The 26,551-nt window shown below is 40.8% G+C and overlaps 1 protein-coding gene across 3 annotated transcripts in view; it reads right to left on the bottom strand.

Moving 5' to 3' along the window:
- LOC111525660 (zinc finger protein 267) overlaps positions 1–26,012 on the bottom strand; it is a 43,547-nt gene extending 17,535 nt beyond the window's left edge. Inside the window, exons 1-5 of one of the 3 annotated variants that reach the window (XM_023191156.1) lie at positions 25,809–26,010; positions 21,122–21,469; positions 18,908–19,004; positions 8,631–8,757; positions 7,992–8,087 (exon numbers count right to left, since the gene is read on the bottom strand). In XM_023191156.1, coding sequence (XP_023046924.1) covers positions 7,992–8,087; positions 8,631–8,664 — 130 coding nt within the window. In that variant the 5' untranslated portion in view covers positions 8,665–8,757; positions 18,908–19,004; positions 21,122–21,469; positions 25,809–26,010. Of the gene's footprint in view, positions 1–7,991; positions 8,088–8,630; positions 8,758–18,907; positions 19,005–21,121; positions 21,470–25,808 lie in introns of all 3 variants that reach the window. The other 2 variants (XM_023191157.1, XM_023191155.1) reach the window with 2 other exon arrangements.
- Between the last annotated feature and the right edge of the window lie 539 nt (positions 26,013–26,551).

Raw genomic sequence — 26,551 nt, 5'->3', positions numbered from 1 at the left:
CGCTCCAGCAGTGGCTGAAAGGGGCCAACACAGAGCTCAGGCTGTGGCTTCAGAGGGTGCAGCCCCAAGCCTTGGCAGCTTCCACATGGTGTTGAGCCTGTGAGTGTACAGAAATCAAGGATTGGGGTTTGGGAACCCCAATCCAGATTTCACAGGATGTATAGAAACGCCTGGATGCCCACGCAGAAGTCTGCTGCAGAGGCAGGGCCCTGAGGGAGGACCTCTGCTAGGGCAGTGCAGAAGGGAAATGTGGGGTTGGAGCCCCCATACAGAGTCCCTACTTGGGCACAGCCTAGTGGAGCTGTGAGAAGAGGGCCACTGTCCTCCGGACCCCAGAATGCTAGATGCACTGACAGCTTTCACTGGACACCTGAAAAAGCTGTAGACACTCAATGCCAGCCCGTGAAAGTGGCCAGAAGGGTGGCTATACTCTGCTAAGCCACAGGGGCAGAGCTGCCCAAGGCCATGGGAGCCCACCTCTTGCATCAGCGTGACCTGGATGTGAGACATGCAGTCAAAGGAGATCATTTGGGAGCTTTAAGATTTGACTGCCCCGCCGGATTTCGGACTTGCATGCGGCTTACAGCCCCTTTGTTGGCTTACAGCCAATTTCTCCCATTTGAAATGGCTACCCAATGCCTGTACCCCCAATGTATCTAGGAAGTAACCAACTTGCTTTTGATTTTACAGGCTCACAGGCAGAAGGGACCTTGCCTTTTCTCAGATGAGACTTTGGTCTGTGGACATCTGAGTTAATGCTGAAATCTGCTAGGACTTTGGGGGACTACTGGGAAGGCATGATTGTGTTTTGAAATATGAGGACATGAGATTTGGGAGAGGCCAGGGGCGGAATGATATGGTTTAGCTGTGTCTCCATCCAAATCTCATCTTGAATTCCCATGTGTTGTGGGAGGGACCTGTTTGGAGGTAACTGAATCATGGGGGTAGGTCTTTCCTGTGCTAATCTTGTGACAATGAGTAAGTCTCATGAGATCTGATGGTTTTATAAAGGGGAGTTTATCTGCACAAGCTCCCTCTCTTTTTGCCTGCTGCCATCCATGTAAGACGTGACTTGCTCCTCCTCGCCCTCCACTCTGATTGTGAGGCCTTCCCAATCATGTGGAACTGTAAATCCATTAAACCTCTTTCTTCTGTAAATTACCCAGTCTTGGGTGTGTCTTTATCAGCAGTGGGAGAACAGATTGATACACCACCCAAGACCACCTTAGCCTGAATTTTGTTGTCCATATCATTATCAGCATTTTGGTCAAAACCATTCAACAAGTCTCTAGGGAGTTCCAAACTTTCCCACATTTTCCTATCTTCTTCTGAGCCCTCCAAACTGTTCGAACCTCTGCCTACTACCCAGTTTCAAAGGTGCTTCCACATTTTCGAGTATCTTTTTAGCAGCACCTCACTCTACTGGTACCAATTTACAGGACTGGTCTGTTTTCATAACTGCTGATGAAGACACAGCCAAGACTGGGCAATTTACAAAAGAAAGAGGTTTAGTGGACTCACAGTTCCACGTGGCTGGAGGCCTCACAATCACAGTGGAAGGTGAAAGGCACATCTCACATGGCAGCAGACAAGAGAAGAGAGCTTGTGCAGGAAACTCTCATTTATAAAACCATCAGATCTCGTGAGACTTATTCACTATCATGAGAATAGCACAGGAAAGACATGCCCCATCATTCAATTACCTCCCACTGGGTCCCTCCCACAACACGTGCGAATTGTGGGAGCTACAATTCAAGATGAGATTTGGGTGGGGACACAGCCAAACCATATCAAATGCTAATGAAAAACACAAAAAAAGTTAAAAGTATAAATGTCACTGGAAATGGGAAATACATAGTGAAATTCAGAATACACTAATACTGTAACACTAGTGTGCAAATCACTTTTAACTCTCATATAAAAGCTACAAAATAAAAGCATTAAAATAAGTATAGCTACAATAATTTGTTAATGAATACAAAGTATAAAAAGTTACAAAGTATAATATATATAGTAATAAAATGTGTGAAAGGGAGAAAAACTGTCGAGTTTTTTTCCACGGATAGATGTTAAATTGTTATCATCTTAAACTAGACCTTTACAAATATAAGATATTTTATCTAAGTCTCATGATAACCTCTACGAAAAAACTGTAGTAGATACACAAATGGAAAAAGCCATCAAAACATAAAAACAACAAAAACAAATCCAAAAATTAACAGAAGACAGCATGAGAAAAAAAGAAACTATAAAACAGAAAACAACAAAACTATAATAGTGAGTCCTTATGTATCAATAATTACTTTACATATAAAGAGATTAAATTATCCAATAAACAGATACTGGTATAGACTGTCACCTCCAAAATTTTAGGGTAAAATTTAATAGCCATTGTGATGGAATTAAAAGGTGGGATCTTTAAGAAGCGGTTAGGCCACTGGGACTCAGCCCTCATGAATTAATTCATGTCCTTATGGGAGTGTGTTAGTTATCACAAAAGTGACTCTGTTGTAAAAGGGAGCTCTCTTCTCCCTCAGGTCTTTGGCCATGTTATTATGCAGCAAAAATGCCTTCACCAGATAACAGTGTCATTTTCTTTGCCTTCCAAGCTCCTGGAATCATGAGCCAAATAAACTTCCATTGTTTATAAATTAGCCAATCTATGGTATTCTATTATAGAAAACAAAACAGACCAGAATAAACACAGAGTGGCTAAATGAATTTTTTAAACTAACAGTATGCTGCTTACAAGAGATTCACTTTTGAATTAAGGACAAACATAAACTTAAAGAATAGAAACCATATTGCATGCAAACCACCACCAAGAGTCAGGAGTGGTTGTTGGTTATATTAGACGAAACAGACTTACATGCAAAAATCTGTCACAAGAGGAAAGGAGTTCACTACATGATGATAAAGAAGTTAATTTGTTAAGAGGATATAGAAATTAAAATTATGTATGCACCCAACACTGGAGCACCCAAATACACAAAGCAAACATTAACATAACTGTGTTGAGAAAATAAAATGCAGTAACAGGGAATTTCAATGTCCTACTTACAACAAAGCATGGAATATTTAGAGAGAAAACTAATAAAAAAAAAAAAGAGTTCACCTGTATAACACTATAAACTAAATAGACAGTATTTTATCAAACAGTATGAGAATACACACTGTTCTCAAGAATACATGGAATATTCTCCAGGATAGATCATATGTTAAACCAAAAATAGAAAACAAGTTTTTTTTAAATTTAAGATTAAAATAAGTTTTTGATCACAATGGTGTAAAACTAGAAAATCAACAGCAGGAAGAAAACTAGAAAGCTCACAAATGTGTGTGATACAGTGCGAATGTTTTGTCTACCACCACAAAACTCACATTGAAAAGTAATCCCCAATGTTGAAGGTGGAACCTAATATGGGGTATTTGAATAATAAGGGCAGATCCCTCAAGTATTCTTTGGTGCTGTCCCTGATAGTGAGATCTTACAAGATCTGGTTGCTTAAAAGTGTGTAGCACCTCCCAACTCAGTCTCGTGCTCCTGCTCTTGCCATGTGACTGCCTGTTCTTCCTTTCCCAGTTCCCCTGATGGCAAACTTCCTGAGGCCCTCGCCAGAAGCCAAGCAGATGCTGGTGCCATGCTTCTGTACAGCCGGCAGAACTGTAGGCCAATTAAATCTCCCTTCTTTATAGAATGGACTAATACAGTGTTGACATTAAACAACATGCTTCTGAACAACCATGAAATCAAAAGGGAAATAAAAAATTATCTTGATACAAATGAAATTGGAAACGCAAGAAACCAAAACTTCTGAGATGTAACAAAAGCAGTTCTAAGACAGAAGTATAAAATGATAAAGTTCTACGATAAGGAAAACAAAGATCTTAAGCAATCTAACTGTAATCCACAAGAAGCTTGGTCAAGAAGAACAAAATAATCCCAATGTTGGCATAATTATGGAAATAATAAGGATTAGAGCAAAAAGAGAGAAAATAGAGACCAGAAAAATAAAAATATCAAAAAACTAAGAGTTGAGTCCTTAAAAAAAAAAAAAAAAATGAACAAACTTTTCCTAGATTATCCAAGGGAAAAAAAGAGAGGGGACTCAAAAAGTTATTAATGAAAAAGTAGTCATTCCAGCTGGTATCACAGAAAGAGAAAAAATAAACTATTATGAACAATTACATCACAACAAAAGATAACTTAGAAGAAATTGATTCTCAGAAAGAACACCACACTGTGAAGAAACAGAAATACCCAAAAGACTAACAATGAGAAAGAAGACGGAAGTACTCAGAAATCTCCCAATTTAAAAAAAAAGCCCATGACCAAATGACTTCATGGGTAAACCGCACCAAGCATTTAAAGAAGCAATATCAACATTTCCTAAACTCTTCCAAAAAACTGAAAGAAAAAAGCACTTTCAAACTCATTCTATGAGGCCACCAACATCTCATACTGAAGCCAGTAAGAACACTACAAAAAAGGAACAAAACAACATTCCTTATAAAGATACAAGCAAAAATTCTCAACAAAATACTAGATACCAAATTCAAAAACACATTAAAAGGATCAGACATCATTATCAAGTAGGATTTATCCCTGAGATGCAAGAATGTTTTAACATACACAATTTAAATGATATACTACAATAACAAAGACAATCATATAATCATCTCAAAAAATTTATTAAAAGTCTATGACAAAAGTAAATACATTTTCATAATAAAAACTCCAAACAGCATACATACAAAAGTATCCATCTCAACAGAGAAAACAGTGAAATGCTTAAAGTTTCCTCTAGTATCAGAAACAAGCCAGGGATGCCCAATCTCAACACTTCTATTCAACACAGTAGTGAGAAATCAAGCCAGAACAATTAGGCAAGAAAAAGAAACAAAAAGGCATTCAAATCAGGAATAAAGAAGTAAAATTCTCACTGTTTACAGATGAAATGATTTTAAAATACAGAAGACCATAAAGACTATACCAAACAAACAAACAAAAAATAGAGCTATATCCATTCAGTAAAGTTGAGGCCACAAAAATATACAAAAATTAGTTGTATTTCCATATACTAACAATAAACTATCTGAGAAAAAAGTTACAAAAAATCTTATTTATAATAGTATCAAAAATTTTTTTGAAAATTTTATAACTTCATTTAACAAAAGAAGTGAAAGATCTGTCCAGCAAAATCTATAAAACACTGATAAAAGTAATTGAAAAAGACACAAATGGAAAAATATCCCTTCTTCATGGATTGGAAAAAATAATATTGCTAAAATGTCCATACTTCACAAAGTGATTCACAGATCCAGTGAAATCTGTATTAACATTTTAATTGCATTTTTTACAGAAATAGAAAAAATTATAAAACTTCTATGGAATCAAAAATAACTCGAAACAGCCAATGCAATCTTGAAAAAGAAGAATAAAGCTAGAGGCATCACACTTCTTCATTTCAAACTATTACACAGCTATGCTAATCAAGGGTATGGTACTGACGTAAAAACAGACACATAGACCAATGGAATAGAATACAAAAACCAGAAAGAAACCCATGTGTATACAGTCAACTAATACTTTGACAAGGGCACCAAGATACACAAAGGGGAAGTATAGTCTCTTCAACAAATAATGCTGAAAACAAGTAGTCATATGCAAAAGAATAAAACTGAATACGTATACCATGTACAAAAATTAACTCAAAAGGATTAATACTAAAATACAAAACTAGAAACTGTATAACTTCTAGAAAAAAGCATAAGGAACGATCTCTTTGACACTGGCCTTGGCAGTAATTTTTCTGGCTATCACATCAAAAAATCGCAAGCAACAAAAAGCAAAAAATAAAAACAAGTAGCATTAAATTAAACAAAAAAGTGTGTGCACAGCAAAGAAACAGAGAACATGAAAAAGCAACCCAGGGATTGGGAGAAAATAGATCTGATAAGAGTTTTATATCCAAAATATTAAGAATCTCACACAATTCGATAGCAAAAAAAAAAAAAATTAATTTGCAAAGCACTCAAGTAGAAATTCCTCAAAATGTGACATGGAAGTGGCAAACAGGTTTATAAAAAGGTTCTCAATGTTATTATTCATCAGGAAAATGCAAGTAAAACCTCAATGAGCTATCACCTCACACTTGTTAGAACAACTGCTGTCAGTCAATAAATATTCACACTTGTTAGAATGACTGCTGTCAGAGTCAAGAAATATTAATAATAATAATAAGAGAGCATGGAGAAAAGAAAACCCTTGGATACTGTCAGTGGAAATGTAAATTGATTCAGCCATTATGAAAAATGGCATGAAGGCACCTCAAAAAAATTAAAAATATAAGTATTATATGAACGTTCAATCCTACTTCTAATTGTTTAACCAAAGGAAATAAAATCGTATGTCAAAGATATATCTGTACCCCTATGTTCACAGCCAATTATTCACAATATATAGAATATTATTCAGACATAATGAAGAAGGTACTCCTGCAATTTCTGACAACATGGATGAATAAACAAGGTGGACATCACGGTAAAAAGTACAAACTTTCATTTATAAGATAAATTCTGAATATCTAATGTACAGCATTGTAAATATAGTTAATGATACTCTATAGTAGTAGTCCCCAACCTTTTTGGCAGCAGGGACCAGTTTTATGGAAGACAATTTTTCCACAAATGGAGGTCCAGTCAGGGGTGGTTTTGGAATGAAGGTGTTTTACCTCACATCATCAGGCATTAGATAGATTCTCATAAAAAGCACACAACCTAGATCTTTTGCATGCACAGTTCACAGTAGGGTTCATACTCCTATGAGAATCAAATGCTGCTGCTGATCTGAGAGGAGGCAGAGATCAGGCAGTAATGCTCGCTGGCTGAATGGTCACCTCCTGCTGTGTGATCAGATTCCTCACAGGCCACAGACCAGAATTATAGACCCCGGCACTATAGTATACTTGAGATTTGTTAACAGTGTATATCTTAAGAGTTCTCACCATACACACAAAAATTGGCATCTAATGTGAGATGACTGATGTAATTAACTTTGCTGTCTTAGTCATTACACAGTGTGTATGTATATCAAATCATCAAAAATTTTAAATAGATACCATTTATATTTGTGGAAAGAATCATATGTCTAGAAGGAAAAAAAAGGAACTAAAGGACACATTCTCAGTAAGCTTCATACTGAACCAGACAAAATTATAGAATAATAGTTATTAAGATATAAGGCAACAGTTTAGAGTTTATTATACAGTGGACAATGTTATAAGCTCCCCATAGACAAAAATTTAGATAAGAATTCTATATAATAAGTAATACACATTAAACTATTTAACATTTGTGGAATTTGTGCCTATAGAGTTTAAATTTCTCATCTTAGCTCAGGCAAGGAAAAATGAAAAGTTGAAGTGAAACATGATTAGGTTTTCTTAGATTTGGGAAGATGTTTTGTATTTTGATAAAATTACTGCATCTTAATTTCTGTAGGATCACCTCGGAAACCACAATAGGATTAAAAATTAATATATCAGAAAATTTGTGACATCTATCCACAGAATTCCTGGGACTTCTGAAAAAAAATTTCACCATCCATCACTCCCCTCACACACTTCTGACATGAAGCAAACCAGAACTTTAGATGTGGTTTCACATAGAAGTAGAAACATGCACAGACTCTCCCAGAGCCCCCAAATCAATGGAAGAACAGTCAGATCACACAGGTCCTCACAGGCCAAGGGGAGCACTTTGGCTGTCACTGTGAATATGATGGTGGATCACAGAAGAGGAAGGAGAATCATCAGATAATTTAAGAGCATGGGACAGAAGATGTCCCTCTATGACAGCAAGGGAAAGAACCCAGGCGTCTCAAAAATCATTTCCATTGGAGAGCTTCCCAATCCACACTTCAAGGTCTGGTTCTTTCTTGACCACCGGACCTCTCGCCCATGTCAGCTACTTCATTCGCTCTCACCTACCTGGCTGGATGGCTACTGTCTCCTCACGCTTCACATTCCAGGGCTCTTTCCTTTGCTCCAAAAAGGTGATCAGGTCCGGCTTAGAGACAAGAAGACCTGTTTCATTGGAAAAATTCACATGACTCTTACTGAGGGTTCTTTTTAGTTTTTATTTTTATACTTTTTTTTGGCCCCACAGGACAGGATTAATTTCTAAGTGAGTACTGTGCTCAGTAGAAAAAAGAAGACATTATAGAAGATTCTTGGAAAGTGTTTCTCAAAATACTGTTTCCTACCAGCTTCTTTACAATATTTAGGAAGCATTTAAAATTTGGAGATCCTGAGCTTCTCTTGCAAATCTGACTTCAGAATCAAAAACAAAAAAAAATTGGATTTTAAAATGTAAGCAACAATAGTTTATGTCAACCAATTTCTACAATCACAACTAGAGTGAAACTTGTACATCACCTCAAATAAAAAGGCAAATGTCAAAATCAAACATTATGAAATTGTTTCTACATCAACAAAACTCCTATTTTTTTCCTGAAAACAAGAATCTGAAACTAACTCATACAAACCACAAGATCCCAAGGGACATTCTGAAAAGAAAAGAAATAAAACTCTTAGTTATTAGATATTCTGAAGGCAAGTTATCCTCACCCAGAGAGACCAGGTTTCTGTAGTTTTCTAACATCACATCCTGATACAAATTCTTCTGAGCTGGTTCCAGGTGTTCCCACTCCTCCAGAGAGAATTCTATGGCCACATCCCTGAATGTCAACAGTCCCTGAAATAAAAATAAACAATACACTGACCATGTGGCCATGGCAGAGTTCTTTATTTGTCTCAAGATGAAATGACAGTTATTAGTTCTGACTTATATGAGTGACCTGAATTATTCAGTAAGATCATTTTTAACACAGTAATATTTTCCAATGTAGTCTCAAACTCTGTGGAAAGAGAATAACATAAAATCCACAAAACTAGTGTAGATATTTACATCAAATGTAAAATATAAAACTAAGGCATCAACACAGGAATATACATTTTTGGGTGCTATATTTACATCATCCAGAATCAGCTGTGTATAACTCTCAGATGGAAAAGTCATGGTGACTAAGAGGCATACGTCTCAAATTGTATACAATAAACTGGAGATCTTCAAATGCAGAGTCTGATTCAGTAGATCCAGGTTTTGAGTTTCTGCATTTCTATATTTTTTAATTTTTAATTTTGACACAGGGTCTCACTCTGCCACCCAGGCTGGAGTGCAATGGTAGAATCTTAGCTCACTGTAGCCTCGACCTCCTGGGCTCAGGTGATCCTCCTATCTCAGCCTCCTGAGTAGCTAAGGCTACAGGCATGAGCCACCGCGGCTGGCTGAGTGTCTGCATGTCTAACAAGTTCACTGGTAATGGTAATGCTTCAGGCCCAGAAGCCACTTTTGAATACCAGACAGGTTGAACACTGAGGAAAGAATTCAGGCATGATGTGAAACTGAGAATTTTATGAAATTTACAAGTTATAACAGCTAGAATGGTAGTAATCCTTTTTGAACATATCAGTGTGTATATCAGATGTCACACTAACAGTTGTTTACATATACAAAATCCAATACATAATCTATGAGAGCCAAGATGGCCGAATAGGAATAGCTCCAGCTTCCAGCTCATAGCATGAGCGACACAGAAGATGGGTGATTTCTGCATTTTCAACTGAGGTACCGGGTTCATCTCACTGGGGCGTGTCGGACAGTCGATGCTGGTCCACAGGTGCAGCCCAACCAGCAAGAGCTGAAGTAGGGCGAGGCAGTGCCCTCCCTGGGAAGTGCAAGGGGGAAAGGAATTCCTCTTCCTAGCCAAGCGAAATTGAGACACACAACACCTGGAAAATCGGATAACTCCCACCCTAATACTGTGCTTTACCAAGGGTCTTAGCAAATGGCACACCAGGAGATTATATCCCACAGTGACCCAGAGGGTCCCACGCCCACGGAGCGTCCCTCATTGCTAGCACAGCAGTCTGAGATCTAACTGCAAGGCGGCAGCGAGGCTGGGGGAGGGGCGTCTGCCATAGCTGAGGCTTAAGTAGGTAAACAAAGCCATTGGGAAGCTCAAATTGGGTGAAGCCCACCGCAGCTCAAGGAGGCCTGCCTGCCTCTATAGACTCCACTTCTGGGGACAGGGCATAGCTAAACAAAAAGCAGCAGAAACCTCTGCAGATGTAAAAGTCCCTGTCTGACAGCTTTGAAGAGAGCAGTGGTTCTCCCAGCATGGAGGCTGAGATCTGAGAATGGACAGACTGTCTGCTCAAGTGGGTCCCTGACCCCTGAGTAGCCTAACTGGGAGACATTCCCCACTACGTGCAGACCGACACCTCACACCTCATACAGCTGGGTACACCCCTGAGACAAAGCTTCCAGAGCAAGAATCAGACAGCAACACTCGCTGTTCAGCAATATTCTATCTTCTGCAGCCTCCGCGGCTGATACACAGGCAAAAGGGTCTGGAGTGGACCTCAAGCAAACTCCAACAGACCTGCAGCTGAGGGTCCTGACTGTTAGAAGGAAAACTAACAAACAGAAAGGACACCCACACCAAAACCCCATCAGTACGTCACCATCATCAAAGACCAAAGGCAGATAAAACCACAAAGATGGGGAAAAAGCAGTGCAGAAAAGCTGGAAATTCAAAAAATCAGAGCACATCTCTCCCTCCAAAGGAACGCAGCTCATCGCCAGCAACGGAACAAAGCTGGATGCAGAATGACTTTGACGAGTTGAGAGAAGAAGGCTTAGGCTTCAGTCTATCGAACTTCTCAGAGCTAAAGGAGGAACTATGTACCCAGCGCAAAGAAACTAAAAACCTTGAAAAAAGAATGGATGAATGGATAACTAGAATAACCAATGCAGAGAAGACCTTAAAAGAACTGATAGATATGAAAACCATGACACGAGAACGTGACAAATGCACAAGCTTCAGTAACCGACTCGATCAACTGGAAGAAAGAGTATCAGTGATGGAAGATTGAAGAATGAAATGAAGCGAGAAGAGAAGTGTAGAGAAAAAAGAGTAAAACGAAATGAATAAAGCCTCCAAGAAATATGGGATTATGTGAAAAGACCAAATCTACGTCTGATTGGTGTGCCTGAAAGTGACGGGGAGAATGGAACAAAGTTGGAAAACACTCTGCAGGATATCTTCCAGGAGAACTTCCCCAACCTAGTAAGGCAGGCCAACATTTAAATTCAGGAAATACAGAAAATGCCACAAATATACTCCTCAAGAAGAGCAACTCCAAGACATATAATTGGCATATTCACCAAAGTTGAAATGAAGGAAAAAATGTTAAGGGCAGCCAGAGAGAAAGGTCGGGTTACCCACAAAGGGAAGCCCATCAGACTAACAGCAGATGTCTCGGCAGAAATTCTACAAGCCCGAAGAGAGTGGGGGCCAGTATTCAACATTCTTAAAGAAAAGAATTTCAACCCAGAATTTCATATCCAGTCAAACTAAGTTTCATAAGTGAAGGAGAAATAAAATCCTTTACAGACAAGCAAATGCTGAGAGATTTTGTCACCACCAGGCCTGCCCTACAAGAGATCCTGAAGGAAGCACTAAACATGGAAAGGAACAACCGGTACCAGTCATTGCAAAAACATGCCAAATTGTAAAGTCCATCGATGCTAGGAAGAAACTGCATCAACTAACGAGCAAAATAACCAGCTAATATCATAATGACAGGATCAAGTTCACACATAACAATATTAAACTTAAATGTAAATGGACTAAATGGTCCATATAAAAGACACAGACTGGCAAACTGGAAGAGTCAAGACCCATCAGTTTGCTGTTCAGGAGCCCCATCTCACATGCAGGGACAAACATAGGCTCAAAATAAAGGGATGGAGGAAGATCTACCAAGCAAATAGAAAACAAAAAAAAGCAGGGTTGCAATCCTAGTCTCTGATAAAACAGACTTTAAATGAACAAAGATCAAAAGAGACAAAGAAGGCCATTACATAACGGTAAAGGGATCAATTCATCAGGAAGAGCTAACTATTCTAAATATATATGCACCCAGTACAGGAGCAACCAGATTCATAAAGCAAGTCCTTAGAGACTTACAAAGAGACTTACACTCCCATACAATAATAATGGGAGACTTTAACACCCCGCTGTCAACATTAGACAGATCAATGAGACAGAAAGTTAGTTAACAAGGATATCTAGGAATTGAACTCAACTCTGCACCAAGCGAACCTAATAGACATCTACAGAACTCTCCACCCCAAATCGACAGAATATATATTCTTCTCAGCACCACATCGTACTTATTCCAAAATTGACCACATAGTTGGAAGTAAAGCACTCCTCAGCAAATGTAAAAGAACAGAAATTATAACAAACTGTCTCTCAGACCACAGTGTAATTAAACTAGAACTCAGGACTAAGAAGCTCAATCAAAATCGCTCAACTACATGGAAACTGAACAACCTGTTCCTGAATGACTGCTGAGTACATAATGAAATGAAGGCAGAAATAAAGATGTTCTTTGAAACCAATGAGAACAAAGATACAACATACCAAAATCTCTGGGACACATTTAAAGCAGTGTGTAGAGGGAAATTTATAGCACTCAATGCCCACAAGAGAAAGCAGGAAAGATCTAAAATTGATACTCTAACATCACAATTAAAAGAACTAGAGAAGCAAGAGCAAACACATTCAAAAGCTAGCAGAAGGTAAGACATAACTAAGATCAGAGCAGAACTGAAGGAGATAGACACACAAAAAACCCTCCAAAAATTTCAATGAATCCAGGAGCTGGTTTTTTGAAAAGATCAACAAAACTGATAGACTACCAGCAAGACTAATAAAGAAGAAAAGAGAGAAGAATCAAATAGATGCAATAAAAAATGATAAAGGGGATGTCACCACCGACCCCACAGAAACACAAACTACCATCAGAGAATACTATAAACACCTCTACGCAAATAAACTAGAAAACCTAGAAGAAATGGATAATTTCCTGGACACTTACACTCTCCCAAGACTAAACCAGGAAGAAATTGAATCCCTGAATAGATCAATAGCAGGTTCTGAAATTGAGGCAATAATCAATAGCCTACCAACCAAAAAAAGTCCAGGACCAGATGGATTCACAGCTGAATTCTACCAGAGGTACAAGGAGGAGCTGGTACCATTCCTTCTGAAACTATTCCAATCAATAGAAAAAGAGGGAATCCTCCCTAACTCATTTTATGAGGCCAACATCATCCTGATACCAAAGCCTGGCAGAGACACAACAAAAAAAGAGAATTTTAGACCACTATCCCTGATGAACATCGATGCAAAAATCCTCAATAAAATACTGGCAAAACAAATCCAGCAGCACATCAAAAAGCTTATCCACCATGATCACGTGGGCTTCATCCCTGGGATGCAAGGCTGGTTCAACATACGCAAATCAATAAACGTAATCCAGCATATAAACAGAACCAAAAACAAAAACCACATGATTACCTCAATAGATACAGAAAAGGTCTTTCACAAAATTCAGCAGCCCTTCATGCTACAAACTCTCAATAAATTCAGTATTGATGGAACATATCTCAAAATAATAAGAGCTATTTATGACAAACCCACAGTCAATATCATACTGAATGGGCAAAAACTGTAAGCATTCCCTTTGAAAACTGGCACAAGACAGGACGCCCTCTCTCACCACTCCTATTCAACATAGTGTTGGAAGTTCTGGCTAGGGCAATCAGGCAAGAGAAAGAAATAAAGGGTATTCGGTTAGGAAAAGAAGAAGTCAAACTGTCCCTGTTTGCAAATGACATGATTGTATATTTAGAAAACCCCATCGTCTCAGTCCAAAATCTCCTTAAGCTGATAAACAACTTCAGCAAAGTCTCAGGATATAAAATCAATGTGCAAAAATCACAAGCATTCTTATACATCAATAACAGACAGAGAGCCAAATCATGAATGAACTCCCATTCACAATACCTTCAAAGAGAATAAAATACCTAGGAATCCAACTTACAAGGGATGTAAAGGACCTCTTCAAGCAGAACTACAAACCACTGCTCAGTGAAATAAAAGAGGACACAAACAAATGGAAGAACATACCATGCTCATGGATAGGAAGAATCAATATTGCGAAAATGGCCATACTGCCCAAGGTAATTTATAGATTCAATGCCATCCCCATTAAGCTACCAATGACTTTCTTCACAGAATTGGAAAAAACTGCTCTAAAGTTCATATGAAACCAAAAAAGACCCTGCATTGCCAAGACAATCCTAAGCCAAAAGAACAACGCTGGAGGCATCACGCTACCTGACTTCAAACTATACTACAAGGCTACAGTAACCAAAACAGCATGGTACTGGTACCACAACAGAGATATAGAACAATGGAACAGAACAGAGCCCTCAGAAATAATACCACACATCTAAGCCATCTGATCTTTGACAAACCTGATATAAACAAGAAATGGAGAAAGGATTCCCTGTTTAATAAATGGTGCTGTGAAAATTGACTAGTCATAAGTAGAAAGCTGAAACTGGATCCTTTCCTTACTCCTTATATGAAAATTAATTCAAGATGGATTAGAGACTTAAATATTAGACCTAAACCATAAAAACCCTAGAAGAAAACCTAGGTAATACCATTCAGGACATAGGCACAGGCAAGGACTTCATGTCTGAAACACCAAAAGCAATGGCAACAAAAGCCAAAATTGACAAATGGGATCTAATTAAACTAAAGAGCTTCTGCACAACAAAAGAAACTACCATCAGACAACCTACAGAATGGGAGAAAATTTCTGCAATCTACTCATCTGACAAAGGGCTAATATCCAGAACCTACAAAGAACTCAAACAAATTTACAAGAAGAAAACAACCCCATCAAAAAGTGGGCAAAGGATATGAACAGACACTTCTCAAAAGAAGTCATTCATACAGCCAACAGACACATGAAAAAATGCTCATCATCACTCACCATCAGAGAAATGCAAATCAAAACCACAATGAGATACCATCTCACACCAGTCAGAATGGCAATCATTAAAAAGTCAGGAAACAACAGGTGCTGGAGAGGATGTGGAGAAATAGGAACACTTTTACACTGTTGGTGGGACTGTAAACTAGTTCAACCATTGTGGAAAACAGTGTGGCGATTCCTCAAGGATCTAGAACCAGAAATACCATTTGATCCAGCCATCCCATTACTGGGGATATACCCAAAGGATTACAAATCATGCTGCTATAAAGACACATGCACACGTATGTTTATTGCGGCACTATTCACAATAGCAAAGACTTGGAATCAACCCAAATGTCCATCAGTGACAGACTGGATTAAGAAAATGTGGCACATACACACCATGGAATACTATGCAGCCATAAAAAAGGATGAGTTCGTGTCCTTTGCAGAGACATGGATGTAGCTGGAAACCATCATTCTCAGCAAACTATCACAAGAACAGAAAACCAAACACCGCATGTTCTCACTCATAGGTGGGCATTCAACAATGAGATCACTTGGACACAGGAAGGGAAACATCACACACTGGGGCCTCATCACATCACACAGTGGGGAGTGGGGAGGGGGGAAGGATAGCATTAGGAGATATACCTAATGTAAATGACGAGTTAGTGGGTGCAGCACACCAACATGGCACATGTATACATATGTAACAAACCTGCACATTGTGCACATGTACCCTAGAACTTAAAGTATAATAATAAAAAATAATAATCTATGAGAAAAATATTCTTCCTCTTATATAAAAATTATTTTCCAAATATTTGCTACATAGTAAAGTTTGTATTTTGCCTCAGTTTATCTGATTTCGAATTTATCTCAAAGGGACCTACCGGTCAATATACAGAGACAGCCTTAACAATGTTCAGAGAAGATTTCGTAACTGAATAATGAAAACAAGAAAGCAGCCACACAATAGTGACCAAATAATGCTTTCATCTTATGTGCATGTGCGCACACACGCGCGCGCACACACACACACACACACAGAGAAATGGTAACTATATACACATTAAAAGAGAATATTTCTGTGTAAATAAAATGTAAGAATGTTTTAAATTGTATAAAAACTATAAAACTCTTTGTGGATGGTGCCTTTTTTGTGTGTTTTTAACAAAACTTTATAAAGACTAATACATACAATGAAATAAAGTAAAAGCTCGTTTCTGAGTCTGGTATTTTTTTTCAAGTTTTTGTTATATTTATTCTATGTGCTATTACATATCTCAGAATTTTAAGACAATAGATATATTTGTTATATGTTAATTCTTATTCTTTCTCTGAAAATAAAGAATAAATAAGCATATGCTTGTGACATGAGATGAAATAAAATGGAAACCTACAATACTGAGACCTGTTTCAGAACTTCCAGTCTTAAAAGCTGTTATCTCCTGTCAACAAATGTGAGAGCCTTCACTCTGCAAAGAGAGCTACAAACACAGGGAAACCAAAAAGAAATGGGAGTCTCTGGATTAAATGTGATGGTTTATACACACACTCAGTCAATCCTCCCTCCTAGATACTCATTAAAGACAAAGAGAAAAATGATTATAGTGAAGGATTCTGGCAGAGGGCACCTGAACCAAGTGAATGAAGTTAGCATTATCTGTAATAAGACAAGTTGGTATCAGTGCTGACGCACAGACAGGCCCATAATCATTGCTGTGATATGGGTGGAGGGGAAAAGTAAAGCATAATATAATCATAAAAAACAATCTGTGGGGGAAGATACAGGTGACCATAGTTCTTCAAACTGGCCATGTGACCCTACTTAGAAGCCCGGGCTGAGAATCACTTAGCTAAGCATTCCTCTCAAGGTTCAATATGCATACATATCATTTGGTATTCTGAGCCCCCTCTAAGTAATGTGATTCTGCAGGTTTGACAAGTTTCCATGAACTGGCTTCTTTAACAAGTCCCCCGTCAATGCTGATGTTGCTCCTCCTAGACCCATTATCAATAGCACTCAGCTAGAGGAAGCTGACACAGCAGAGTCCCTTACACCCAATACTCTAATCACAACAAAAATACTTTTTGGGCCGGGCGCGGTGGCTCACGCCTGTAATCTCAGCACTTTGGAAGGCCAAGACCGGCGGATCACAAGGTCAGGAGATCGAGACCACCCTGGCTAACACAGTGAAACCCCGTCTCTACTAAAAATACAAAAAATTAGCCGGGCATGGTAGCGGGCGCCTGTAGTTCCAGCTACTCGGGAGGCTGAGGCAGGAGAATGGCATGAACCCAGGAGGCGGAGCTTGCAGTGAGCCAAGATCGCACCACTGCACTCCAGCCTGGGTAACAGAGCGAGACTCCATCTTAAAAAAACAAAAACAGAAACAAAACAACAACAACAACAAAAACTTTTCGTTCACAGCAAGGACCACCAATCACTGTCCTGAAAGATCACATTCTTTGTCAGCCATTTAAAGTCTACAGATACAGAGACTGGAGAAGACAGTTATGTCTAAGTCAGCATTTGGAAAACAGCATGAATACATGCATTAAAGCAGTGTTTATTGAGCTTGTACTATGTGCTCACAGTATGCACTGTGCTGGGAACATCACATGGTGTGAGTTAAGCCACATAAACCTCTGGGATGTGGGTCCTGAATATCCCATAATTCCCAGCAGGATTTAGATAATGGCCCAGGCTTTCTATTTCTTCTTGTTTCCCTTTCACTATAAAAGTTAACTATAGACAGATGGGAGGGATACAGAAAGGAAGGGGTCAAGTTTAGTTCAGAAGAATTTCTCCACTGGGCGCGGTGGCTCCTGCCTGTAATCCCAGCACTCTGTGAGGCCAAGGTGGGTGGATCACTTGAGGTCAGGAGTTCAAGACCAGCCTGGTCAACATTGTGAAACCCTGTCTCTACTAAAAATACAAAAATCAGCTGGGCTTGGTGGCACACCTGTAATCCCAGTTACTTGGGAGGCTAAGGCACAGAATCACCTGAACCGGGAAGGCAGAGGTTGTGTAAGCCTCGATTGCGACACTATTCCAGCCTGGGCAACAGAGTGAGATTCGGTCTCAAAACAAAAAAAAAGAAGAAGAAAAAGAATTTCTCATTATTCTCTTTTTATCTTTACACTGACTTTGTTACAACCTGTAGAGCAACTACTGGATCTGCAGAAATGAAAAAGAGGTTGCCAGGTGGAATGTTTCTAGAGGTACTGGTTTCAATAAGAAAAAAATTTAATTTTCAAATAATCTTGAAACAGTGAGTCCTTTACTCCCATTTACCTGCTTTGGGGTTTGGGGAAATTGTGAGCACCACCTCTGAAAAGATGGCAGCAGCAGCCACCCTGAAGTCTGATCTCCTCTAGTCGGCTCTATGAGGGGAGGCTCCAGGGTAGGGACAGACCTGGACCAGGCTCAGAAGAGGGTGGATTTGGGCAGGGCTGGGCTAGACTTCTCGTCTCTACATTGCTGCTTTATTTTCAGTTGTCTTTCTTAAGCCTGACCAACAAGAACTTGACTCCTATGGTTTGCCTTGTTTTAATAATTTAAGCTTCATTCTATTTTGTAACATGCAACAAGCAATTTAACAAAAAGGCATAGGGCTTTCTAGGAAAATTATATTAGTAGCTACATAATTATCTTTAACAAGAAAAAAGCAATATAAATAATCATTATAACAACTCTTTTGTCCATGGGTGGCCCTTCAGGTGGTGACATCAGAACTCACAACGTCAACATAAGGGCAGTGTCCCAAACCAAGCCCAAGCTCCCTGTACACCTCTGTTCTTGCTCCTGACCACATGATGTTGAATTCAACCATTATCCATCTGCCCTAGACTGAAAGTTCCTGGATGGTAGGGACTACGGCTGCTGCATCTGTTTTCCTAGTGGCCATATGAGATGGAAGCAATTGGTTTACCTATCAGTATGAGTCTCCAGGCCTCCTCCTTGTATTTCACCCACACATTAGAAAACTGGAGCAACTCCCACTTGGATACCAAATAAGGAGATTCCTTCTGTTAAAAGAGAAACAAACCCTGATGACTCATTCCTCTCCCTCTGAGACGGAAGCAAGATTAGCCCGTTGTCAGCCTGTCCCCTGCCTGCACAGGATATAACCAAGTGTCTCAAGAACCCCTAGGTGCTGGTGAGATAGTCCCTATAACTGTGTGATGAAAACCCAATAGTGATTCAGGTAGGAAAGACTCAAGTTGTCCTTGTGGAACTAGAATAGAAAATTGAGTTGTCATCGTAGGGCCACAGATCCAGGATCCAGATATGTTATTACCTATACCTGATCAGCTAACTCTTAGGTACAAGAAAGGACAAGATTACCCTACTGCAGTAACACAGCTCACAGGTAGGCGCAGCTTCACTCCTGGCTCCCTCCCTCTGCTAAAGTGCTGCTTTACACTTACAGATTCTGCCACGAAATTCTGTTTATAAAAAGGAACCCTTCGCAGAACTGCCGTAGCTCACTGGACAAGGTCTTGAAAACTCTGAAGGCCTCACTCCAAAAGTAGGGCTTTACAAAGTCCATGTTGATCTCTCACAATGCAGAAAATGTCCCCTGGATTTTCTATATATCCTGAGTCCAAAGTATGGCCCTGTCTCGTGGATCCCAGGTGGCGACTAGCCTTTATGTGCAGACTCCAGGTGGGATCAACCTGGCTCTGCATTCTCGGGTGTTGCTGTGAAGAAAACTAGAGGAGACAGCCCCTCAGGAAGGCTGCTCTCACACATCGTGGAGAACCCCAGGACCTGGGTTCAGAATTCACAGCTGCAGATTTAGGTGTTGGAGGGGCAGGGAAGTGGCATGCGCCTTCTGCACATTCATGGGCATTTGGGAAAGAGGATGAGGGGAATGTTGAGATTCTCAGGCCTACTCAATGCATGTGTGTGGGCCTGGCTGGTTTCCAGCCCCCATGGTCTCTGAATCAGTTTCAGGTCTGAAGATGCCAGAGGCATGGAAAGACAGAGCTGGAATGGCTAACTGACTGATGCCCTGTGAACTTATTTTTGTAGAAATCTAGTCAAATGGTTCTAGAAGGGACTGAAGATCCCAAGTAAGCAGACAGACCATTCTGCCTGCAGATTTTGGGAGCAATGGGCACTGTGCTGCACAATCGTGGGTTGTGAACAGAAATCAAAGAGGGAAAGGACCCTCTGGAGTGAAGTCTTACAGGCACCTTACAGGTTTATATTCCGTATGGTAATTCTGGGCAATGTTTGAAAAATATAATGAAGAAGAAAATCATAAAATCATCTCCAACCCCAGAAAAACTATTCATAGTGGTAGAAAAGAAAGAAAACTCTTTTGTGACATAATTAGCCCAGAATGTAAAGGACATGATAGGCAACCTGCTAAGAGATTAGAAAAACACCCACTGGTGAAAAGTCACCATAATTAGTCCTCAATAGAAGACCTGACAGCACCATTCGTCAGATAGAGTTCATTCTAAATTCACCTGGGAATTGGGAGGCCATCTGTGTTTTTTAATTGGCTACAGTCAAAGGAAAAATAAACTTCATGTCTTCGTGACAGGCAGATTTGCAACTTGGAGCCAGATGCCTGCTCTCCTAGAGAAACTGTGGGATACGGCTCTATCTTCTTTGCTATTTACATTTAGAGAAAGGCAGTACTGAGTCAAAAAGACTAACAAATGACCTATTTAGCTGTTAGAGTGATTTAGACAAATTGTAAAACAGAAAAATAATTTACATATGAAAGTTTTCTAAAATAAATGCTTTAAGAAAAAAAAGAGAGAAAAATTTCTTTCCTTATTTTCAAGAAGGATTAAGTCTTGTATGTATTTCTAATTTGTATTTGCTCTTACAACAGCCAAGTCTAGGGCCATGGTCTTGAGCTCATGGACATCTGAGTTCCAACAGGTGCTGGATTCAGGCACCTGTGGGGTGACCTTGGGAACACTGGGTACACATAAAGAAGGGGCTTGTGGGGAAGTAAAAGGCAGAAGAGAGGAAGGTGCTATCGAACCATGAGCACTTGGTAGTACTTGGGGTAGTACCAAGTTGGTGGAAGGACTACTTGGTACTACTTGGGGTAGTACCAAGTTGGTGGAAGGACTGGTTTGTGCTACAGATACTGGCCCAGGTGGGGCTATGCACTGACATATTCCTGGGTCCATGCAGGCAGATGAGATTATGATTGGATGGTCCACAAGCCTAGTTTGATGGAGAAACCAGGCCGCTGCTACGGATTCAGTATCTAGGATTACAACAAGCCAGGAGTCCTCAGGCACTTGAGTGGATTTTTGGCAGGAAACTGGAAGCAAAGGTGCTGTGGATGTAATTCCTGACGGTCAAGCCTTCTCCCGGGAGGGACGGGGACATGTCAATGCCTAGTTGGTATGTTCAGGAGTGGGTGGGAATCAAGTAGTAGCAGCTGGGTGGGGGAGGGGGTCTCTTCTCAGAACACCTTTCCTCTCAGTCTTCAGTCCCTCTCACTCTAGCAGGAGACCTGGAATCAAAGGACAATGCACAGTGGGGCAACCTGTGTGCAGAACAGAGCCTCCCTTCCCCCAGACACTTGGGAGTCTCTCTCCAACCCAGGCCTCTGTGAGGTCTGTCTTCTGACACCAAATGTGTAGAGTTTGCTGAACACCAACCAATCCTCCAACATCAACTGGGTGCCAACAACTTAATTCTGACACCACGCAGAGTCAGCACAGGCCCCACAAGTTCTGGGCTCTGTCCCACAACACTGGCCCCACTTCAGATGCCAGTCACAATGCCTGGAGCACTATCTATACTTCCAAGCTACTGCCTGTAAATCGAGGGCACCCATAACCCTATCCTTAAGTTCAATCATTTCAAAGATCTATTCAAATAACTCAGCAAATCACTTTACTTATGTTTATCAGGTTATCATAAGGATACAGTTCAGAACAGCCAAATGAGATAAATACATATAGGACAAAAAAAAAGCAGTGGGAAAAGATAGGCATAGTAACCTGGTAAATAGCTGTGATTAAAAAAATCCCCCATCTTTTGTGTTCTCCAAGAACAGCTTACTGCAAAAAACCACCCTATTATGACTTCGATGATGCTCCCTGATTTAGTCATCACAAAGCCACAGACTCTCCAAATTCCCCTTCTGACTCAGCTGAACAGTTCTATCTTCAGTGTTCAGAATAAACTACTTAACCAAACTTCATATTTTTCTCCAAGTTGCTGGACTTTGACACACCCACAGCCTGGTCAACATTCAACCCCTCCCTAAGCCCCCTCCTAAGAACAGGCTGACATCAGAGTGAAACATTCTCTGATCTAGAATCTGATATTGGCATCTTAATCCTGCCCTTCCCCTCCTACCTTCTGAGCTTGTTTGCTCCTCCCTGTGAAAGAAAGTCTTTGTCTGCCTAAACTTTGAGATCCACAAAGATCTTACAGCTGGTGCTTTCCCCCTGTTGCAATACTCCTTTAGAATTAAGGAACTTCTTACCTAAACCTGAATTGGTTTTATTTGACAAAATCAAATAAAATGTGGGGAAGGAACTGGAAACTTAATATTTTACTGCAAGCCTCAAGTTAGTCTGGGGGAATACAGTGTGGCAGAGATTTGAGACTCTGCATGCCACATGTTAGGAAAACACAGGGGAAAAACTAGTTGTCAAGGGCAGTGTTAAAATGATTAATGAGTAGGCAATTATATGGAAGTGGTTGTAGTGTCCTGGGTTTCCAGGGAGAAAAACCAAAACCAGGACAACAATTTCTATCCTCAGAAAGAGTCTCCCAACCCTAACTGCCTCTTTCTGTGGATTTTCAGCTTCCAGCTTTCCAGGGCTCTGTAGCTTCTCAGTACAAAGGGCTTCTTCCATGATTGGAGTGAGCAGGCTGGGACATGTGCAGGGGAAACTCCCCTGGAAGAACTAACTGGGCTTCAGTGACCTCTTCTTGCAGGCTCAAGACTGGGTTAGTTTGCACTCACTGAGCTCAGGCTTCTGCTTCCCAATCAGGGTTATTCAATTAGTATTCAATGAGAAAAAGCCCAGTGTTTGAAGAAAGCAAAACTACTCAAACAGCGTTTATAGAATAAAGGAAACTAAAACGCCTTTATAATTTATACCTCAACAGAAAATACAAAAGTATCTATCCCTTTCAGACAATAAATAGGCCACTTACTTATTTCCATGATAACAGATCATTTAGTAAATATATATAAACAATTCTAGTAGGTGCTAAGTTCGGCATTAAAGCCTCACATCCAAGGCCAGGCATGGTGGCTCACGTCTGTTATCCCAGCACTTTGGGAGGCCAAGGCAGGAGGATCGCTTGAGCCCAGGAGTTTGAGACCACTCTAGGGGCAACACAGTGAGACCCACATCTCTACAAAAAGAAAGAACGAAATAGCCAGCCATGGTGGAGCACCCCTGTAAGTCCCAGCTACTAGGAACTAGGAAGGCTGAGGTGGGAGAATCACTTGAGCCCAGGAGGTTGAGTGAGCTGTAATCACACTACTGCACTTCAGTCTGGGTGACAGAGGGGAGATCCTGTCTCCAAAAAGCAAAAAATAAAAAATAAACTCAACATCCAAACAAGAGGATAAAGAACAAAGATATCCACTGTCATAACTTCTTCACCCTACAAAAAAAAGAAACTGATGTTTTGATGAAACTATGTAATTCACCAATTAATCTACCACACATTGTTGTGAAAATGTATTCACTTTCTACAGCCAATAATGAAAGAAAGATTTTCTCCATTTCTTTTCCCTGGCAGCATTTCCAAAAGGTGAGCCCTGAAATTGTTTTAAATTACTCTCAAAAAAAGAACAAACCTGAGAAACCCACTACACTCACTCAGCTGAAAAAAAAGATAATAAGAATTTTTAACAATGAATTATATGACTTGATATTTTAATTTTCTGAAATACACCTTTCACGGCCTTGGAAATGTTTTTCATCTTTCAAGCTCTACTGATGAAATTTACACTAATTGAAAAACTGAAGTAGAAATAAATGAACAAATCTTTCTAAGGCAGCAAACTCAGGAAGTGGTAATGCTGATTGAAACACAAGACATACCTGGCTCAAGCGTCAAGTCAGGTCACGGTATCATCTGGGACATTCTCCTACCCCAATACTGCTCATTAAAATGCTCAGGGACCATCCTCACAGGAGAGCCTGCACTGTGCCCCCATGGACACTGCGGCCGAGTTTGCACCACCTCACTGGGGTGGGATTTTTGTTTTTTGGTCCTTTGGGAGTTTTTCTCCCTTCACAAATCCGAATGAATCTGGGGGCAGGAATCATTTGTGACTGTTTACTCTCAATACCAGCAAACAATTGGCTGACCAGCAATGTGTCTCCAAGGGATGAAAACTAGCTTTGAAGAAATAAAATTCTTATGTCCCAAAGGGTTACCTTTTTAGGTTAAGGGTGTCCCAGGAGATTTCTCTCAGCCCCAGGGCATCCAGCTGCTCCCCTGGGGGGCTACACTGCCATACCTTGGGCCGTCCTCTAACAGGAGGTGACCTGGGGCTGACAGTCACTAAACATTTCAAGAGACATGGCCACTGTGGGCATCTTGAGTCATCCCAGACAGTTCTGTAATTCAGGAACAGTAAAAGATTGGATAGAGGGTGGCTATACAGGGCCCTGTGCAAAACCTCAAGTCAAAAGACATTCTTTATGATAACGTATCTGTGCCTAGGGAAGATGAATGAAAAAGAGGCACAAAGATTTTTTTGCAGTGGAGTGTCAGGGACTTTTTTATTCTCTGCTTTCCTCTCACGTGAAATGTATACCAAAATAACACAAATCTTTAAAAAAGTGTCATCCACTGCTCTGTGAAATCATAATTAATGAATAAAATACTCTGTCTGAAATGTACAGTAAATGACCAGTAGTTAATAATGCTGTGAATTGGAGAGGGGAAGTTAGCCTTTGGAAATGTCGGGAAGGAACTCGAAATTTAATATTTTACTGCAAGCCCAGTTAGACTGGGAGAACACAGCGGTGGATTTGAGACTCTGCGTGCCACACACGTTAGGAAACCGCAGGGGAAAACCAGTTCCCCTGGGCAGTGTTAAGATGATTAACGAGCAGGCGATTATACGGAAGTGGTTATAGTGCCCCAGGTTTCTAGGGAGAAAAACCAAAACCAAACTCACATGCATTTCTTGTAAATTACAACTTTAGGGGAAAACAAAATTCAGACTTAACGAACCACAAAGCTCCAACTCACCTCCACCTGCATAGTCTAAATAAGGCAACTACAGAACTGTAACCCATCGGTTATTTAATTTGGTCCGCTTACTCACTCACCTTATAAAAAACATTTCCTTCAAGCCCCTGTGGGGACCTCCGAACCACAAACCAGGACTGCAGGTTTCCCACGTCACAAATCGCTATTTGCTCAAATTCTTCAACGTTTTAACAGTGACTCCCTTTAATTCTTAATAGGAGAAAGGAGTGACTGAGGACCTCACGGGGCACAGTTTCTCCCCACACACGAACCACACACCGAACCTGGGTCTCCCCTGAGACGCTCCCGTCCTCACCGCACAATCTGGGGGAGACGCGGTGCTGCGGCGCGGAGCCGCCCAGAAAGGGCTCTAGCCAGGGCCGAGGTCGCTCTGCGGGGTCGGGACGGGACAGTACAGGACGCCAGGGGTCCCGGCTGCCGGCCTGGCCGCCATCTTGCAGCGGAGGAGACCGAGGGCCGAGCTGCGCCCGCTGGGACTCGGGGACTAGACCCCGGAGCTGTCTGCGGGGAGGCCCAGGTGCCCCTCGGGTTCTCGCCGCTTCCGACCACCCCTTTCCCCCCTCTGGGGACCCCCGACCCCGCACACTCACCATTCCCAGCTTCCGGGATGCTCTGGCGTCTTAGCTACGGATCTCCCAGTGCCTGCAGGTCACAGAACAACAGAGGCTGTTTATTCTCAGAACGTGAAGCCGCCTGGGCCTTCCAGAACTAAAGACTCAGTGCCGTGGTGAGGAGACCCGACCTCTAACTGGAGCCGACAAAGGCCCCCGCCAAATCCCGGAAGCCGCCCCTGCTCTCCGGCTTCACTCCTGATTGGATGGTTTCCATTCCAGCGCCCTTGATTGGATAAAGCTCCATGCCCCGCCCGCTCATTATTTTTTTTATTTTTATTTTTTATTTTTGTGAAAGGGAGACTGACTCATTGAGGTGGGGCCGCCTGCTGCGAGTATTACAGCTAACTAAGGGGTGAGCTGCGACTTGAAATGCACTTGCTCTTTCCCTTACCTGGTTCTGCTTGTATAAGACATCTTATTAGCTAATTAAGAAGAAGTACATTTAGACACCTTTAAAGCAAGAAAGACCCTCATCCCGTACCACACTGTACCCCACTGCTAACGCCACCGTGGGAAGGGGCCCCTCAGCTGGGAAGAGAAGACTGTACACTTCATTCACGTGTTTTCAATACACTGAACCAGTACAAAGCATCTTATAGGGGCATGCAGGCTGGGGTCCCAGGAGGATGATGTGGGCGGTGGTGGAACGTGGAAGAGGGGCTGGCCTCTTCTTCTAATCTATAACTCTGTCCCCATCTCCTGGAGTCTGCATCACTGGC

The sequence above is a fragment of the Piliocolobus tephrosceles genome, chromosome 17 (assembly GCF_002776525.5).
Source record: "Piliocolobus tephrosceles isolate RC106 chromosome 17, ASM277652v3, whole genome shotgun sequence".
Classification (NCBI taxonomy): Eukaryota; Metazoa; Chordata; class Mammalia; order Primates; family Cercopithecidae; genus Piliocolobus; species Piliocolobus tephrosceles.
Note: the sequence above shows the minus strand (reverse complement) of the source record. Positions and strands in the feature narration are given on the sequence as shown.